The sequence below is a fragment of the Selaginella moellendorffii genome, unplaced genomic scaffold (genome assembly GCF_000143415.4).
Source record: "Selaginella moellendorffii unplaced genomic scaffold, v1.0 SELMOscaffold_3, whole genome shotgun sequence".
Lineage (NCBI taxonomy): Eukaryota > Viridiplantae > Streptophyta > Lycopodiopsida > Selaginellales > Selaginellaceae > Selaginella > Selaginella moellendorffii.
Window position 1 is genome coordinate 2,558,190 of NW_003314264.1, and position 17,310 is coordinate 2,575,499.

At 45.0% G+C, this 17,310-nt stretch overlaps 2 protein-coding genes across 2 annotated transcripts in view; both read right to left on the reverse strand.

Moving 5' to 3' along the window:
- Positions 1 to 1,493, reverse strand: part of LOC9643531 (extensin-2) — a 2,397-nt gene extending 904 nt beyond the window's left edge. Inside the window, exons 1-2 of the mRNA XM_024668472.1 lie at positions 1,421 to 1,493; positions 14 to 1,336 (exon numbers count right to left, since the gene is read on the reverse strand). Of these exons, the coding sequence (XP_024524240.1) occupies positions 14 to 1,293 (1,280 nt within the window). The 5' untranslated portion in view covers positions 1,294 to 1,336; positions 1,421 to 1,493. The remainder of the gene's footprint in view (positions 1 to 13; positions 1,337 to 1,420) is intronic.
- Positions 1,494 to 2,867: 1,374 nt separating this feature from the next.
- LOC112344174 (pentatricopeptide repeat-containing protein At4g02750-like) lies at positions 2,868 to 4,472 on the reverse strand. Its single transcript, XM_024668473.1, has one exon. The coding sequence runs from the start codon at positions 4,470 to 4,472 to the stop codon at positions 2,868 to 2,870; it is 1,605 nt and encodes a 534-aa protein (XP_024524241.1).
- Positions 4,473 to 17,310: the final 12,838 nt, after the last annotated feature.

Below are 17,310 nucleotides of genomic sequence, written 5' to 3' on the forward strand. Positions count from 1 at the left end.
GGGGAGGATCTACTTCGCGGGTGGTGGCGGAGATTTGTAGTAGTAAAGTGGTGGAGGTGGCGACTTGTACTTATACACTGGCGAAGGATCATACTTGGGAGGAGGTGGAGACTTGTATTCGTACTTTGGTGGCGGTGGGGAGGTGTACTTGTACACTGGGGATGGATCGTATTTCGGTGGTGGTGGAGACTTGTATTCGTACTTTGGTGGCGGTGGGGAGGTGTACTTGTACACCGGGGATGGATCGTACTTCGGTGGTGGAGGGGATTTGTATTCGTACTTTGGTGGCGGTGGGGACTTGTATTGGTAGACAGGAGATGGATCATACTTGGGCGGAGGTGGAGGGGACTTGTATTCGTACTTGGGTGGAGGGGGACTCTTGTACTGGTAGACTGGAGATGGATCGTACTTTGGTGGAGGTGGAGGCGATTTATATTCGTACTTTGGTGGAGGCGGGCTCTTGTACTGGTATACGGGAGATGGATCATACTTCGGTGGAGGTGGGGATTTGTATTCATACTTAGGTGGGGGCGGACTCTTGTACTCGTAAACAGGCGACGGATCGTATTTCACAGGGGGTGGAGGGGATTTGTATTCGTACTTTGGTGGGGGCGGGGACTTGTACTCATACACCGGTGAAGGATCGTACTTGGGAGGAGGTGGAGACTTGTACTCGTACTTTGGCGGGGGCGGCGACTTGTACTCATACACCGGTGAAGGGTCGTACTTAGGAGGAGGTGGAGACTTGTACTCGTATTTTGGTGGTGGTGGTGACTTATACTCATACACAGGTGATGGATCATACTTTGGTGGTGGTGGCGGGGACTTATATTCGTATTTCGGCGGAGGGGGGGATTTGTACTCGTACACCGGTGAAGGATCATACTTGGGGGGTGGAGGCGATTTGTACTCGTACACTGGTGATGGATCATACTTGAGTGGTGGAGGTGGAGATTTGTACTCATACTTCGGTGGTGGAGGCGATTTGTACTCATACACTGGTGATGGATCATACTTCAGGGGTGGAGGTGGAGATTTGTACTCGTACTTGGGGGGTGGAGGCGATTTGTACTCGTACACTGGTGATGGATCATACTTGGGGGGTGGAGGCGATTTGTACTCATACACAGGTGATGGATCATACTCTGGAGGTGGAGGAGACTTGTATTCGTATTTTGGTGGAGGAGGAGACTTGTAGTCGGGGGATGGAGGGTCAACGTCATATGCATTTGCTACTAGTACCATTAGAAGCAGTGGTACGAGGCCGAGGCCTCGTACTTGAGAGGTCCTCATGGTTGGATCTCCTCCGGCTCCAGTCAGTGCTTTCGAGTTCCACCTGAAGAGAAAAGTGCGAAGGGATTTCAGAGAAGATCGAATGAAGCACGCCCTGGTGGAGAAGAAGACCGAAAGAGCAACATACCACAAAGTTCCTGGATTAGATTGCTGCTGCTACTTCTATTCCCCCCCTGTGGCTCTTGGGGACTTCTCGAGCCCCTGGAAACCTGGTCTGCCTTGCCAACATGGCGAGCAGCGCCATTTATACTCGCCAAAGATCGTGGTGGTGGCATGGGTTTAAACTAGTCCGCTCGCTTTGGAAAACGCACCCCGCTCTGAATGATTCAAATCTTTGCGGCTGCCAGCCAGTCCGGAACGAGCATGTTTCACGTAAGTATCATAGTTTTCTGGCTTTGCGATTTCTCTTCTCGTTACTTTCGTCCTTTTTTTCTCCTTGCAGGAACGAGGCCAGACTGTCGAGAGAGAAAGAAAGAGAGGAAACGAGCCTCCGTGTTTTCTCACGATGGCTCTGCCTTGACTTTGAGATATCAAGTGGGGCACACGCGGATCAACGACTAAGTAGCGAAAACACGGCCAGCCATGGCAACATAGCCGGGAACGCAATCGTGTCCCTCATGGTTCTCAAAGTCACAGTCACTGTGGGTCACATAGTCACATGAGATCATGGCGCCAGTACCGAGTTTTTTTACTAAACTTTGTGCGCGCGGCCAGAATCCACAAGTTAACTGGCCAAAGGGATCATGGGCGAATTTAAAGCTGGGAAGCAGGCTCGAAAGCAGCAAAGCTCAAGAGTTGAAAACTTTACTCTTTTGAAATGGATTCGATTTGTTTTTTTGTGTGTTTGTTTGATCGAGAATCATCCAAGCCAAAAGTCTTCCAGCAGAGGAATCGGGTTTAGTGCCTTGTGTTCCGCTACTGTGATCAGCCATTTAATGGATTGTCTTCTCCTGGATCTTTGCACACGTTTTCACTGGTCTTGTAAGTGGAAGAGATTTTTTACACTGTAACTTGCATTTCACTCGTTTACAGATCTAATTGTTATCATCAAAGAGATGCGAAGGAGCTGACTTGCGGCCGTGAATGCTCCCATGTGTTCTTGGAAGTCGAGGGAAAGGTTTTGTGTGTCATGTTTGTGGCCCTTTATAAGTCGTGAGCCAAACAATTAAAATAAAATACAATAAAGGATATGTTTTTAAAGGGAATTAAATTTACATTCTGTTATTTATAAAATTTGAGTTTTATTCTTTTAATGTATTAAAGGGGAATAACTTCTATCAAATTATTATAAGTTCTGATAACTTATAAATTGATATCAATAAATTCTTTTTCTTTTTTTATAATTGCATCGCCATGTTTAAGATTCTGCATTACACAATAACCATTTTAATTTAATGCCAAGAGCATGATTATAAAAGACTTGTAATAGTTAATCTTTGCAATAAAGCAAATATATAAAATAAAATACATTATTGCCGTTTAAATTTTTTATAAAGTATCAATTATATTTAAAATGAAAATTCTAAAAAATGAAAAATTTTATACTAATAACTTCAAATTTTTTAGACAAACATTTACAAGTCATGTTGCTTATGATGTATGTTTGCAAGCAAGACATAAGCAGCCGCATTTCCAGAATCCATGCGAAGGAGATTACTTGCGGCCCATGTACCATGGCAAAGGTTTCCATATGTTCTGCAAGCACCAAGGAAACAAACCCACTCAAGGGGGCCAATCTCAAATGGCATGCTGTCGATGAGCTCCAGTGCGTCTTGCAAATACGTTGCTCTCGCAAGCAAGTCCAGGATGCAGCAGTAGTGCTGCTTTACGGGGATCAGTCCGTAGTCCACAAACATCGATCCAAAGCAGCTCCTTGCACGCAAAATTATCCCCAAGTGACTGCAAGAAAACAATACCATTGCGAAGCATATCTCGTCTGGTGTCTCCACAGTGGTCATGGAGTTAAACACACATATTACATCGCCAAAACAACCGGCTTGCCAGTAAGACGAAACTAGAGCGCTCCACGAGATGCAGCTGTGGCTAGGCATGGTATCAAAGACCATTACGGAATTTCGCAGATGCCCCTTTTGGGCATATGCCAGCACTAGACAGTTCCACGTTACAAGGCTTCGAACGGGCATCTTATCAAAGATAAACCTTGCGTTCTCCAAATCACCGTCCTGCGTGTGGGCCCAGATCATACAGTTGCAAGACACAACGCTCCTCTCCGGCATATTTCTAAACAAACGCTTGGCATCATCAAGATAGCCTGACCCGGTATATGCTGCGAGAAGGGCATTCCATGTCACCACGTCACGCTGCGACATTGTGTCGAATACATCCTTTGCTTCCTCCAGCTGACGCGCTTGTCCGTACATCGCAACCAATGCCGTGCACGAGAATCGGTCAAGTTCAGGGACAGCATCGTAAAGATGCTTAGCCTCCGCAAGGTGCCCCGCTTGGGCATATGCCGCCAGCATGGAGTTCCACGTCACCATGTTTGCCTCTGGCATGTGGCTGAAACACCAGTTGCATTCTTCCACGTGGCCTTCCCGGGCAAATGCTGCCAGCATGGCATTACAGCAGACTAAAGTCGTCTGTGGCATCTCGCTGTAGATACTCTTTGCTTCGTCGAGGTAGCCTCCGTGGGAATATCCAACAAGCATCGAGGTCCAGGAAAAGGTATCTCGCACGGGCATTGTGTCAAACACATATCTCGCCTCCTCGAGATGCCCGTGACGAGAATATGCAAAAAGCATCGTGTTCCACAGAACAATATTCCTCTGTGGCACTGAATCGAACAGACCCTTTGCCTCCTCCAAATACCCATGCTGGGAATATGCCGACATCATAACGCCCCACGACACGAGATTCCGCAGTGGCATGATGTCGAACGCCCACTTGGCATCTGCAAGATACCCGTTCTGGGAATATGCGACCTGCATGAGCACCCACGAGAAAGAATCTCTAATCCCGTCCATGGAATCAAACACATTGCGCGCGTCTCCAGCACTCCCACACTTGCCATACATCTCAATGAGCTTGTTACACAAGAAAACATCTCTGCAGACGTTTGTTAGGGAAACAGTAACTTGGGAGTGAATTTCCCTAGCCTTGGCAAGAGAGCTGCAGGCCTGTATAAGCTCCAAGGATTCATCTCTTTGCAACACTGGCATGTAAAGCTATCCTTGCATTATTATCATTCTCTTCAAAGCCATGGACCCATGCAAGAAAAGTTGGCTGTCTTTTGAAATAATTTGAGCTGCTTTTTCATGCCAGGCATATCTTTGGGGAAGAGTAGTGCTCTGGATTCACTGCAAAAGCCCAGACTGCTAAAGTATATAATGCTGACATATTCTCTTTGTTTCCAATCTCAAAAATATTGTTCGGTCTCCTCCTCGACGACTGGCGTTGACCTGTTTTGAGCAAAGCTTGTTGTCGTCGTGTCGCCTATGAAAGATAGTCAGTCGGTGTTTTCGAGTTGAAATTCTATGGTTATGGTTTCACCTGTGTCCGTAGTGTATTTGCGTTTGGAGCTCTCTTCTACATCTGCAGGGCCTTTGCAAGGTCCATGGTTCTCGTCTTCTGAAGAAGCTCGAGGCGGGGTTTGCTGGGGCTTCCTCCGCCTACGGTTGTGATCCGCCAGCCTCTTTCGGCAACTCCTCTTGCCCTCGTCAAACTCCAACAGTGCATGAAACCTGTAGTAGCATTCACTCATATAGGAGACGAGTGGCAGAACAAGTTACAAAACCAACTTCAAGTAAAAGTATAGAAACGATTATGAACCTGCTGCATTGCTGGCAAAAGCGCTGGGTCTCGCCGTTGGCAGCAGTGACCATGGAGGCCTTGGAATGCATCTCACAGACTTTGTGCCTCCTGTGGTAGTGCTTGGCGGTGCTTAGATCCGCTCTACAGCCCAGAGCTTGGCATAGAGGACCAGGCATTGGCTGTGATACCACTGAAGAAGAAGCGAGTAACTCCAGGTGACCATGATCTACTGGCCTCGGTCGCTTGCTTGCCAGCAGCGCCACCACTGGCCAATAATCGTCTTCCGTGGAGAAGTACGTTCTCCTACCCAAATCCAGTCCAATCCTCATGCCGGATTGGTTGATGGGCTGCTCCGGTGATCTTTTCAAGTGCTCCTGGTGCTGCTCGTGGTGTTGGAGCTGATGTGCTTCTAGCAAGCTACTTGGAGCAGCGACCATGGACGAGTTATAGTGATGAGTACTTAGCTGAGAAGCGCTGCCATTGAAATAGACCCAGCCGCTTGACGATGGCGATGGTGTTTTGGTGAGATTATAATCGTTAGACGCAGGAGCACAAGGATTCAGGAAATGCGAAGACGAGTTGAGCAAAAGAGTGCCATTCAAGCTATCTGTGTTATCGCTTGTGTGATTGATTAGCCAGGTCAAGTCTCCTTCTTGCATTTGCTGCTGCTGCTGTTGTTGAAACCTCAGAGTGGTGATCATATTCCCCTGGTAGATCATGTGGTTCTCTTTTTTCTTGGAAAGAACCTTTTCAATGGTTGAAACTTACAGCTCTTCCTTGCTGAGAAATTTGTCTGGAACGTGCTCAATAGCATTGTAAGGATGGAAGAAAAAGATCTAAGGTACTATAGTCTATCTATGTCTCTCAAGATCCAAGACTCTCTTTGTACTCTATAAGGAAGAGACACACACGGTTGTCCGTAATCCATTGCTGCTCTCTTAATCAATCAATGCAGGAAGCCATGGAAGTTGCAGGCACAGCAACCGTTGATGCAGGATAGATTCTAATGCCTAGCTTTGGCAACGTTGCACTCTGCTAGCCAGCAGATGACCCAGATTTGAATTTTCTAAAATATCTATGGACCATAACATATAATTATAGTGTATGGAGGGATGGTCTAAACTTAATTTCAATTTCCTTTGTAAGACTTTTAATTGATTGTGTTGACTTGAGTTGAAGAAAATGAAGGTTTTAATGAACTTTAAAATATTGAAATATGTAAATATCTGAGCTAAAATTTTCTATTAGATTAAGTCATTTAAAAAAGATAAAGTTTATAAAAACCTATCTTTTTTAAAGCTATATCATTTTATTGTTATAGTTTGATTTGACTAAATATTTTAACCATTTTTATAGTTGTCATATAGTTATATACTATTCCTTCATTCAATTTTTTTTAAAGGTTTTTTGAAGCAAGGAAAATAAAAGATATGTGAATAAGAGTTATAATGCAAAAGAATATGAAAATATTAATTTCATTTCACTATCTCTATATTACACTCCTAGTCCTTATTACCTATCTGGGAATGTGAAAACTACTCTCACAATGGATAAAAATGTTCTTATTACTTTTGAAATAATAATTCAAAGTAAGAGAAATAAAAAAGTGAACAACACAGTAGAAAGCACAAAGAAATCTCCTTTATAAAACTTTCTATGACATTTATAATTCATATATTAATTCATTTCAAAAACTTTATTGCTTGCCTATATTGCAATCCTCCTATATAAAAAGACTAAGGTATATTTTTGCAGTGAATCCCCAATAAAAGTTTTTGGGAGTTGTTTGTGAATAATGATAAAAGAAATCAAAATCTTTTGAAAGACTCAAAAGTAATATTACATCAAATAATCAACTTTATTTACATTTCTATAACACACCTTATCTATCTCCCCTTAAGCCAATTGGAAAAGGCGCAATTGCTTGATGAGAGAGCCCTTAATGGCTATTTTATCCCTATTTACCCCTCAAGGTTCTAAGGATCCATAGTGACAGTATATCTAAATCTTTGTGAGACACAAAATCCCTATGCCCCAAAGTGGAGCCGGAAGGGCGCCACGTGGTAGTGGCTGAAGCAAAAGCCAAACGAGCGTAACACGTTTGGACTGAAAGCTTCGTCTTGAAAGGTTGAGAGCAAGAGTGGAACTCCCAACAAAGTGCTCGAGGAGCAGGCACGAGGCAACCAATAAGCAAGGCTCCAAAAAGGGACCCAAAAAGGACCAACACATGACACGTGGAAGTGTCCAAGATGGACCGAGACGGAGTCCGAGATGGAGTTCGAGATGGACCGAGATGGAGTCCGAGATGGAGTCCGAGGTGGACCGAGATGGAGTCCGAGATGGAGTCCGAGATGGACCCGAGATGGAGTCCGAGAAGGACCAAGACAGAGTCCGAGAAGGACCGAGACAGAGTCCGAGATGGAGTCCGAGATGGACCCAAGATGGAATCCGAGATGGAGTCCGAGGTCGAGACCGAGACCGGGACCGAGACTGAGATCGAGACCGAGACTGAGACCGAGACCGAAATCGGGACCGAGACTGAGACCGAGGCTGAGGCCGAGTCCGAGTCCGAGTTCGAGTTTGAGATGGTGAAAGCCCAAAGCGTTCGTCTCCCAAACCCTGGGGGGTTTGGTGAGCTCCAAAAGTATAGTAAGGGGGAGGACTGTAGTGGAGCCAGTTTGGCCAGGAAAGGCCAGTTTGGCCTAGGAAGGCTGTACCCAGTGTTGGGTGATGAGCTGCCCACTGGGAAGTCCAAGACTAGAGTGAACACGGACCGACAAGCGGGGTAGCTTGGTGAAGTGTTCAAGAGCTGGCTCTAGTTCCCCCGGGAGATCGACTGGCCGATGCTCCCAGTCCAAGTGTGGGTGGCACTACCTACTTGGATACCAGGCGTGGCTCAACAGAACCTCGCTCTAAGCCCATGGCTAGAGCACCCAAAGGCGGAAGACAGGGAGAGTACCTATGAGGCTTGCGTAAGGCTACGGTGTTCCGAAGTGTTGTCCCAAAGACCTAGACTGTGGAAAGGAAGAGGAGTAGTCCTCTGGTGTAGTGACTAAGGATACAATCGTGGGGTGAGGAAGTCCTAGAAAACCGTGGGACTTAGTGGTCGGGCCTGTGGGCCTTGATCCAGTGGCAGTGTTGGCGAACACGGCCAAGGATAGAAAGGGACTTGGTGGGGACCAGAAAGGAGATATTGAGGAAGGCTATTCCCCATGTCTGCGGGCATCCTAAGGATGCTAAGGAGTGGATCCGGGATGACCACTCATGGACGGATGGCTCAGTATTGGAGAGACGGGATTGCAATGCAGGTGGTGTTGGACCACTGATGTGACCAAGGTGATTGGGCATGGCCTAGCGTAATAGGCTGGCATGTTGGTGGTGTCTTGGGGTGTCGGTCATGGGACCAGACACGTGGAGCACTTGGACCAAGTGCAAAGGTTGAGTGGCATGGATGCCTTTTTCGGGGCTAGCAAGCCCTAAGTCCTGAGTGGGACTTATGGAGGTTGTGAATGAGACTCCTCCAAGTGGTCGGAGGTGCGGTTAAGTGACTAAAGTAAAATGGAAAAAATTAATCGCTTACAATTTGGTATTGGAACTGTTCCTTAGTCTGACTCTTATTGGTGGCCAAATATATCACCACTTGTATTGGAATTGGAAAGTCCTATGTATGGACCTATCCTTGAGGAGTAGCATGTCGAGAGGACATGACTCTCCACTCGAGTTCATGCGTGAACTTGTGCACGATGTGGTGGATGGAAGAGGGCCAGTAAGGGAACGACTTTGGGATCTTGGGAATAGCATGAGGGTTTCCTTAGAGAGTTGAGGATGTGATTTAGATGAGCGTTTGACACAGCGAACGAGCTAAAGTAGTTGTGATAAACAACTATAGTTGGGATCACAGGAAAGATGCAAACTCCAAGACGATAGTGGAGTCACAAGATTACCCTCATGAAGTTGAGGTTGGTGCTCATGAATTTGAGACCAGAAGTAATGATTGCGAGAGGTTAAATACAGAAAAGGACACAAGTCCTTGAAATGGGTCGGAGCTACCTCTAATAAATGCTAGAACAACCCAAGGAGTTGGGGGTGTATTTAGAGGATGAGTTGGTATTCTCATCACATGGACAAGTGGTCCTAAGGGGCGAAAGGTTACCCCTAGAGAACAAATCAAGTGTCGGAGTAACACTTGCAAAAGATGGTCCTTGTGAGTAGGACATGAATACAAGGAGTTGTATTCCAGTGAGTTAGCACTTCAAAAGTAGGACTTCATAGATCGTCGGATTAACAAAGTCCAAAAGGTTGAATGACTCCAATAGAGTCAAGGAATAATCCTAAGGGCTTGAGGAAAGCATTTGGACTGAGGTGTGTGGTGCCCCACGAAGGATGGGGAGGATCTTGAGATCCAAGCATGAGAGCAATATGTATCTCATTGATGGCAGAAGGTGCCATGCTAAAGTCGTGGAAAAGAGTTTCCCGGAAGAAAACAACTTTGACACAAAGTTGTGCATGAACTCTATGGTGTAGTGCTAATGGATAATTGGCCTTGGTGGGTTCATGAGAACCCCTTCCAAAGGAATCCCAATGGAAATAAGAATAGCATAGCCTAAGTTGGAAGGCATGCGGTTAGAGTGTGGTGACCCAGATAATGATGGAGGTGTGGAAGCACCAACAATGAGTTGTAGGACTTGACAACTATGAAACAACTAAGCAAAAAGTGCAAAATAATTCATAAATTGGTAGAAGGCAACTACTTAAAACTTCTTATTGGGATAAGGAAGTTCGATATACCCTTATAAGGGATAAATTGTTTATGTTACGACATAGTAAGTCAATGTCGAAAAGAGAATGCTCATTGTCAGAGAGGCCATCATTGGGACACCCAAACACTCTAGAACACTAAAAGGGGGTATTTGGTGTCATGAGGGAAATGGATAATGCCCAAGGGACAAAATCCCTAGCGAATGAAGGATAGGAGGTGTTATCCAAATGTCTAATGTTGTGGAGACACGAGAAGTCCATTTACCCAAATTGGACAAAGCTAAAGAGGGATTTTGGCAAGGCTAGTGATAGGCATATAAAGGCCCATAAGTAACAACGGTGATCCGAGTGTGTGGGATTACAAGGTGAGCAAATCCGGATTGAGGAACCACTCCCTAGGCTGTCGGGTAGGTTTATCCCTATAAATATTTGCCAAGGCATGGTAGAAAGTGCAAAGCTATCTTCCTAGTCTGGAGGAGAATAACTGAAGGAAATGTATGAGGCCAAAAGGCAAGTAATATAGGGATAGAACTGAACCATAGGAATTGACAGACATAACCAAGGGTGGTTATGCAAGTTGGGAGTGGAGAATCAAGTGGGTGCTCAAGCATGTTGTGACTAGTGACCGGGATGCCATGGAGAGTCTAAAGCATGGGATTGTCCATGTTAGACTATATGGTAATTGGCAAGCTTGCGAAAGGAGAGGCCTTAGCAAGCCAAGGAACAGAGTTCCTTGAACATTCCCCTAGGTAGATAAGTACCTAGTCAGCCAAGTGTAAATAGTTCATAGAACGCGCGAAATCAGAGTGGCGCAACAGAAGCGTGGTCTTGAAGTTTGCCATAAGGCGAGGCTATCAAGATTGGGGAAGTAGTTCCCGAGTGTTCAAAGAGAGGGCTTTGAACGAAAGTTGATGGTCAAGGACTTTCACGCTTATGTATGAACAATGTTACAGTGGCCAGATGACTTGCTAAATGAGATTGGCAAGTCGGGGGGGGGAATGAATACTCTAGTTGAAGGCGCTAACTTAAAAAAGGGGGGCCCATGGGGCCAAGCATGGAGGAGTTCATGCATGATCACAAACTTGTCAAGTGAGAGGGTTTGGTAGTGTGGAGGAACTAGGTTCCAAAACTGTGATCTGTAATGTGCTTTAAGTACATGTTGGTGCACCAGCGTGGGGAGTCACACCAGGCATCCGGTGTGATGCCATCCATAGATGCATATACGGAGGTTGGGTTTGAGTCTCGACCCTCTAGTGCTTGGGTTCGAGTCCCAAATCACTAGGGCGTGGTGATGGTTTGGAATATGAGGACACTTATATTTCGGTGGTTATGGACTCTCAGTGAGGAGATTGGTTTGGGCATACCGTCAAGCAAGGGATGCCTCGGAGTCGTGATGCACGGTTAAATTGCTTAAAGTGAAAGCTCGGCATATCTAATTTGAACACTTTGGTGCAAAAGGCACCAAGGACGTGGTGAATGAGATGGGGACACCCAGTCTCAGTTGCTATGGATCCTTGGCCGGAAGGGCTGACTTGGGCGCACCGCCAAGTGTGGGGGATGCCCCTAGGGTCATAGTCAACAATTTAAAAGGGTTTGGAAGACTTAATTCTTATGGGTAGACCTGTTAAGGGGTCAAGAGGAGATCACCAGGTGATCTTGTGGCTAAACAATGACAAGGTCTTTATTTGGGTTAAGGAATATGATTCCCAGTTCAAAGTGTTGATTTGAACTATTGATAATGGTGTAACTTGGTCGAGGTGACCAAGTGAGAAGGACACCTAAAGGGAAATCAATTATGCTAATACGATGGTATAGTAAGTCCAAGAAAGTAGTCTCGGGGAGAGACCCATGGAAGGGTCACAAAGTTGGGCCGTGGACGAAGCTTGGAGCAGAAATTGCTAAAGAGACCTACTAAGGGTGAGCACCCGCTGGACTTAGCAAAGTAGAGCCTTTGCCATGGAACCAAAAGGATACCTCGAGAATGGAGGTAGTGATCTTATGTTGCTCAGTGCAACAATCAATGGATAAAAGCAAAAGGCTAATGGCCAAGTGTGGGCCATGGAGTTCATGGGAAAGAATGCAAATGGCAAAGTTAGGCCAAGAACACTAAGATGTTGGGTGCTAATAGATTGTGGGAATGGCAATGTGTTCCCAAAGATGGATTCCCAATTGCTCCAAGGTGGCGAAAGTGGAAGTTCCAAGGGTGGGAGCGGTAAAGTACCCAAATGATAGGGCCGTGGATAGCCCTAGCACAAATTATGGTAATTGAAACTTAGTGCCAAAGGTGGTACGAAATCAAAGAGAGGAGGATGCTGCCCTCAAGTAGAGAACTTCTTAGGATGGGGAAGTGGAGTTGCACAATATGTGCAATGCAAGGTGTCGGAGACACCTAGGAAATTGACTCTGAGAAGTCAAAATTAAAAGTTCCAAAGTGCAAAGGTTATGTCGATGGAATTTAAGACTACTTGAGGAGTAGTAGTGGAATTGAGTTAGAGAGGGTGTCTCTAACGGGTTTAGTGAGGACTAAATCAATAAACGGAGAAAACCACCACAAGTGGTCAAATAAGTTTCTAAGTTGGAGAGACTATGCTCCTTAGAGGATGGACAAGGCATGGTGTGCCTTTGGTGTCAAACCATAGATAAATATTGGCTGGGTGCCAAGGATGGAACTGGTAATACATGCGGGTGTTACTTTATAAGAGGGTTTACCGTTCGATGAGGACATCGAACTTCGTCTATGGGTGGTGGAGTTGTGAGACACAAAATCCCTAGGCCCCAAAGTGGAGCTAGAAGGGTGCCACATGGTAGTGGCCGAAGCGAAAGCCAAACGAGCGTAACACGTTTGAACTGAAAGCTCCACCTTGAAAGGTTGAGAGCAGGAGTGGAACTCCCAACAAAGTGCTCGAGGAGTAGGCACAAAGCAACTAATAAGCAAGGCTCCAAAAAGGGACCCAAAAAGGACCAACACATGACACGTGGAAGTGTCCGAGATGGACCGAGACGGAGTCTGAGATGGAGTCTGAGATGGAGTCTGAGATGGATTGAGACGGAGTTCGAGATGGAGTCTGAGATGGACTGAGATGGAGTCCGAGATGGACTGAGATGGAGTCCAAGATGGAGTCCGAGGTGGACTGAGATGGAGTCCGAGATGGACCCGAGATGGAGTCCGAGAAGGACCGAGACAGAGTCCGAGATGGAGTCCGAGATGGACCCGAGATGGAATCCGAGATGGAGTCCGAGAAGGACCCGAGATGGAGTCCGAGGTCGAGACCGAGACCGGGACCGAGACTGAGACCGAGACCGAGACCGAGACCGAGACCGAGACCGAGATCGGGACCGAGACTGAGACCGAGGCCGAGGCTGAGTCCGAGTCCGAGTCCGAGTTCGAGTCTGAGAGGGTGAAAGCCCAAAGCGTTCGTCTCCCAGACCCTGGGGGGTTTGGTGATCTCCAAAAGTATAGTAAGGGGGAGGATTGCAATGGAGCCAGTTTGGCCCAGGAAGGCTGTACCCAGTGTTGGGTGATGAGCTGCCCACTGGGAAGTCCAAGACTAGAGTGAACACGGACCGACAGCGGGGTAGCTTGGTGAAGTGTTCAAGAGCAGGCTCTAGTTCCCCTAGGAGATCGACTAGCCGATGCTCCCAGTCCAAGTGTAGGTGGCACTACCTACTTGGATACCAGACATGGCTCAATAGAACCTCGCTCTAACCCCATGGCTAGAGCACCCAAAGGCGGAAGGCAGGGAGAGTACCCATGAGGCTTGCGTAAGGCCACGGTGTTCCGAAGTGTTGTCCCAAAGACCCAGACTGTGGAAAAGAAGAGGAGTAATCCTCTGGTGTAGTGACCAAGGATACAGTCATGGGGTAAGGAAGTCCCAGAAAACCGTGGGACTTAGTGGTCGGGCCTGTGGGCCTTGATCCAGTGGTAGTGTTGGCGAACACGGCCAAGGATAGAAAGGGACTTGGTGGGGACCAGAAAGGAGATATTGGGGAAGGCTATTCCCCATGTCTGCGGGCATCCTAAGGATGCTAAGGAGTGGATCGGGGATGACCACTCATGGACGGATGGCCCAGTATTGGAGAGATGGGATTGCAATGCAGGTGGTGTTGGACCACCGATGTGACCAAGGTGATTGAGCATGGCCTAGCGTAACGGGCTAGCATGTTGGTGGTGCCTTGGGGTGTCGGTCATGGGACCGGACACGTGGAGCACTTGGACCAAGTGCAAAGGTTGAGTGGCATGGATGCATTTTTCGGGGCTAGCAAGCCCCAAGTCTTGAGTGGGACTTATGGAGGTTGTGAATAAGACTCCTTCAAGTGGTCGGAGGTGCGGTTAAGTGACTAAAGTAAAATGGAAAAAATTAGTTGCTTACAATCTCATCCCATGATCACATACACTACAATTTCCAAGACTGAAAGTCAATCTTCCACAAGAGAATAGCAGCGTGCTAGCATACCCTACCACTATAATGTGGTCTATATATACCTAGAAAATTGGCATATGTATAAAAGAATATATATGTAGTGAAGTAGGTTTCATCAAAATGATAGAGTATATGTATACATAATAATCTAGAATTATAGAAGCAAGCTATGATTATAAAGCCCTATTTCCAAGATTGACATTTCAAAAATTTGAGTATTGTCAATGTTATAATAAATAAATTGCATTCCCAAGACTAAAACTTAATATATAAACTACCTAAAAAAGTTATAATCATTATAGTTTTTTTTATTCTCCTTGAACTCCTTAGAAGTTTGTATAGAAATGGCTCAAAGGAAAGTCATTACTACTTATACTTGGCCTCTTAGCATTTCATATCAATCTCTACCTCCAACCCCAAGTTCTACCAACATTCCACTTTCACATCTACATAATAATCTTCTTTTTGCTAAAGGCTCTAGTGAAGTTGAACTAGAGCTCCCTATATATGAAATTTCAGATCCTTTTACTAGAGAGGGATTGCCTCTAGTGTTCCAAGAGCAATACCACATGTTTTTTACAAGATCTTACCCTTGATATGGTGGGACTACTTAAAAGCACAAAACATTATTATATTCAATGTCCAATATACTACTTTTTGGACAAGATAAATGGCTTTATGGGTTTACAAACTTTTCTTAAACACTTTAGCAATTGCTCAATGGCAAGTCTAGAAAATATGCACATGTGGATGTACAATAGCTTTAATAATGAGTTATGAACACATACCCATTATTGCTTCATAGTGAAGAATAATATCCTTTTGGGAAATATTGCATTTGCTAGTGTGAAATGTAGAGTTTTTAGGCCACTCTACAGTGGAATGTAAGATATAGAATTACTTTACTATACTATAGTATTGTTTCTTTTAAAAGAAAAAAAAATATAATGAAATGATATTAGTTGTAGGTAATATACTTTATTCTAGATGGTGCTATTATATCACATATAATTTTTTATAAGATGTTGAAGGAGGAGATGGCAACACATAAATGCTAAAAAGTGATGGTGATAGGTGAGAATGATAATTTGCAATTATGATATCTGATATTGACACTATGACTGACATTTGAAACTGTTATTAGCATTTGACACTTTCACAAATATCTAACATATAATAAGCTTTTCATTTCATGTAAGGATGTAATTAGCTTTCTTTTGCCTCATCATCAACATATTGATTCCTTTTATGGCTCTTTCTATATTGGTATTGTGGGGAAATGTAGGTGATTAAATTTTCCATTAATCACTTAACTACATCTTTGACCATTCGTGTAGCGCATGTGATCATGGGATGAGATTTGGATATACTGTCACCGTGGAGCCTTGGAACCTTGGGGGATAAATGGGGATAAAATAGCCACTAAGGGCTCTCTCATCAAGCAATTGCCCCTTTTCCAGTTGGCTTAAGGGGAGAGAGATAAAGTGCGTTATAGTTGGTATCGGAGCAAATGGCACGGGTTCGATTCCCATTGATTAGTGGCTACTTAAAATATAATATACCCTTGAGCAAGGTATATTTCTACCCCTAAATTTGAAATCGTACGTATTGGGCATCCATGCGTACGTCTTTTCTCTTGTGTGGAGTATCCATTGACGAAAGTATCCACCGTGGGACTGCAGTATGGGTGGATGACTAGTTGCCTCACATGGAATAGCTGGTCTACACAATGGAAGGATTGGTATATTCAGTGCGGAAATAGAGGTGCTGGTTCCCCTTGGCTTAGTAGGGGTTGTTAGTTAATAGTCAATGAGGACATTGACATCTCTGAAGGGGGGGTGAGTGTAGCGCATGTGATCATGGGATGAGATTTGGATATACTGTCACTGTGGATCCTTGGAACCTTGGGGGATAAATGGGGATAAAATAGCCACTAAAGGCTCTCTCATTAAACAATTGCCCCTTTTCCAGTTGGCTTAAGGGGAGAGAGATAAGGTGCGCTACAATTCGAAGGAGTTTCACTCATAATATCTATAAGTCTTATTTTTGAGTTGGGGATATACTAACCCTGTGAATGACATTTATGCCACATAACCTTTACAATTGGTCCAAGTGCTCCACATGTTTAATTCTATGATAGACACCTTTGACATATAAGCCTATTATGCTAAGGTTATATTCATTCACCTTTGTCTCGTGGGTAGTCCAAGACCACCCATACCATAGTCTCATCTCCTAAAAAGTAGGCCATTTGTCCATGAGTGGTTATCCTAAAACCACACTTCAACATCCTTAGGATAACTAGAGGCATAGGAAGCACCTTTTCCCAATGTCCCTTCTTAAGTTTCTACCAAATCCCCTTCCATCCATGGCTATGCTCACCAACACCACCATTGGGTCAGGGCCGAAGGCTTAATTACTAAGTCCTATTTACCTCTAAGATTTCTTCACTATATGACTGTATCTTTAATCATTACACAAGAGGACTACTCTTTTTCTTTTCCATAGTCTAAGACTTTGGGATGACATTTTGAAGCTATGCAAGCCTTGTGGGTACTCTCCCCACCTTCCGCCCTTAGATGCTTTAGCCATGTGGCTAAAGCGAGGTTCCGATGAGCCACTCCAGGTATTCAAGTAGGTAGTGGCACTTACATTTGGATTGGGAGCATTGACCATTTGATCTCCTAGGGGAGCTAGAATTAACTCTTGAACATTTCATCAAATTACCCCATTTATGCATTTAGACTCCTTAATTGTTATATCATCACCCATCACCTAAGTATAACCTTCCTTGGTCACATTGGCCTTTTTTGGCTAAATTGGTTCCACTAGAGTCCTCCCCTTATTATCCTTTTGAAGTTCACCAAACCCCACTAAACCCTTTAGGGTCTGGGAGACAATCGCTTTGGGATTTCACCCTCAGGCTTGGATTTGGACTCAAACTTGGACTTGTACTTGGACTCAAGCTTGAATTCGGTCTCGGCCTGGTCTTAGTTTTAGTCTTGGTCTCAGCCTTGGTTTTAATCCCGGTCTTTGTCCCCATCTTAGAGTCCTTTTCGAACTTCTT